General features: G+C 55.4%; 1 gene segment (V, D, J or C); it reads left to right on the top strand.

The window, feature by feature from the left end:
- Positions 1-2,150: 2,150 nt before the first annotated feature.
- On the top strand, positions 2,151-2,565 carry LOC122191497 (the record flags this gene model as incomplete). The annotated part of the segment is given in 2 exon segments: positions 2,151-2,202; positions 2,360-2,565. Coding segments are annotated over 2 exon segments (258 nt in total), but the record flags the coding sequence as incomplete, so codon positions are not given.
- Between the last annotated feature and the right edge of the window lie 10 nt (positions 2,566-2,575).

Below are 2,575 nucleotides of genomic sequence, written 5' to 3'. Positions count from 1 at the left end.
TGTCAAAGGCCTTGCTCAGGTCCAGGTAAATGACATCGGTCGCCTTCTGTTCGTCCACCAATGCCGTCACTCCATCATAGAAGGCCACAAGATTAGTTAGGCATGACCTTCCTTTGGTGAAGCCGTGCATCCCCCATGCATCCAGCACCAAAAATAAAGAATTTCTGCTTTCTAACACTCCAATTTGAGTCTTAGAGTGTTTCATGATTAACAGATTTACAGAATCACTACTATCTGGTCTGAACATCTCCTGGTGCTGTTTTGTGCCATTCCTCCACATCCTGTCATCAGATACTAGAGAGAAGAGACCAGCACGAGGTTGTCCCTAAGTTCTGTGTTCTCCAAACTGGACAACCCATGTGTCCTCAGGCTCTCCTCACAGGCAATGCATTCCAGACCAGATCCAGATTCCAGATCAGCTCTGCTGCCTTCCTCTGGACACTTTAAAGCACCTTGGACGCCCTTCTTACTTTGTGGAGCTGAGAACAGCCAAACAGATTCCAGGTGAAGACACACCAAGGCTAACTGTACTGGGAGAATCATCCTTGTTTGACCAGTAGCCAATGGAGTGTGTGGTGCATTCTAAAAGTCAGTTGGACCTCTTTGCTGCCAGGCACAATGTTAGCTCTTCTTGAGCCTGATGTCAGCCAGCACACCCTGATCCCTGCAGGATGTCTGTGCTTCTCAGGTGCTCAGATACACTTCAAGGGTGTCCCCAGTCTAAGACTAGAGCCTCAACAGCACAAAGCAAGGAAGGCACAGCAGGTGGAGTCGACGGCAAACAGGCCATTCAGAGAGGCAGTCAGGATGGTTGAGGCTGGAAGATGGTGATATCCTGGAAGAAGAACAACACCCTTGCTTCAGTCACACACATGGAGCTTCAGTAGAGGCACAGCCCTCTGGACACCGGGGCAGACAAATAAGATCCATTGAAGGGGTTCATCACAAGTGACTGAGCAGAAACCTTATGTCTATAAGAAGGAGAAAAGTTGTGTGAGGTTTAAAGGAGACACCTTCATTTGGTAGTAGATTCTTCAATTAGCTGTTGTCTTGGCTGTTTGATTTCCTTGGCAAGGACTGCCTCCTGCAATGCTGCAGAGGGACTCCAAAGGCTTTTCTGGATATCAGTGAATCATCCCTTAAAACTCGTCCACACGAGTTTGCTGCCAGGCAGAGGTGACTCAGAAAGGGAACTCAAGGACCTACTGACCAACTGAACTCCATTCACTCCTTCCTCAATGCTGCGATTTGGAGAAGATGTCTGTAGGTGCCATTATGAGACATCCAAAAGGGTGCGAGGTGGTTCTGAGCAGGGAACAGGGGTCAGCCTTGGCACCCAACAAAGTGTGGCTTGGGGGGGTAGGGGGGAAGTTTATCCCCATAACCATCCAAGCATACAGCCAAGAGGGAGAAATGTGAGCTTTAGCCTGTTGAAATGGAGTGGAACCATTGGTCAGAGGCTGTGTGCAGAACGATGAGGGTGGGATGGATTGTCTGGATCTTCGTCAAAGGGACAGAGCACCTCTGAGATCCAGGCACACATTTGGTTCCGACTGAGTCTTTCGGGGTCTCTGTAACCATGTGTCCAGGCTGCCTGTTCGTTTCTCCTGTGAATTCAAACACTGGTTCCCTCTAACCGCAGTTACTCATCCCGGTGCTGCTGCTGGCCTTTCTCGGGCTCCTCGAGCGGCGACAGCAGCACCACGGGCAGCAGCAGCTGCGGGACCCGGGGAGCTCTCGGAGTGCCGCGTTCCCGGGCAGCAGCACACGACCCGCTCCCGCTGCAGGGTTTTAGGAGATGTGGCAGCGCCGGGTACAGCAGGGGGACAAGGGCTAAGCCGCGTTACGCTCATCGAGTATTCCTGTCTCGTCTCTGCTCTCGACGGCCCCTCTCGCTGGGGATACTGTAGGCGGGCAGCTGCTTTCTTCCATACCGAAAGAGCTTCGCAGCAGTCCCTCAGCTCTCCACTTATCCGGCCATACCTGGGCTACGCTGCAGGACACGCAGAGCCCAAACCCCGCTACCCACGCACAAGCGCCCAGCACTCGCAGCCCGCAGCAAGCCCGAGTGCCGCCGGCGCAGGGCGCAGCCCCGGGGCGGAGCTGGCGGCGGCGGCGGGGAGGAGGCGGTCGGGATGCGGAGCGGCGGGATGCGGCAGCGCTGGGCCGCGGGGCTGGCGGGGCTGGCCGCAGTGCTCCTGGGTACGCGGGGCTGCCGCCGGCGGGGCCGGACTGCGGGGGACGGGGCAGCGAACGCCTCTGGATTCTTTCTAACATCGTGCACATCTCTGCTCCTTCATGAAATTTCCGTGGAAGAAAATGGATTTTCTCAGTTTGCTGCTTCTTTTCTTCTCGGCAGTGGCTGTGAGCAGAGCCCAGGTGCAGCAGGAGCCGGCGGCAGAGACCACCGAGGGGGCAGCAGTCAACATCACCTGCTCACACCCCAGCATACAGATCGGCTATTCCATCTACTGGTACCGTCAGCTCCCGGGCCGAGGCCCCGCATTCCTCGTTAGCACAGCTAAAGACTCCAAGGAGGTGCCGGACCCGGAGGGGCAGCTGTGGGTGTCGACAG

This window comes from Lagopus leucura, unplaced genomic scaffold, assembly GCF_019238085.1.
Source record: "Lagopus leucura isolate 7727_CA_CO unplaced genomic scaffold, USGS_WTPT01 22582-0_obj-0_obj, whole genome shotgun sequence".
NCBI lineage: Eukaryota > Metazoa > Chordata > Aves > Galliformes > Phasianidae > Lagopus > Lagopus leucura.
Note: the sequence above shows the minus strand (reverse complement) of the source record. Positions and strands in the feature narration are given on the sequence as shown.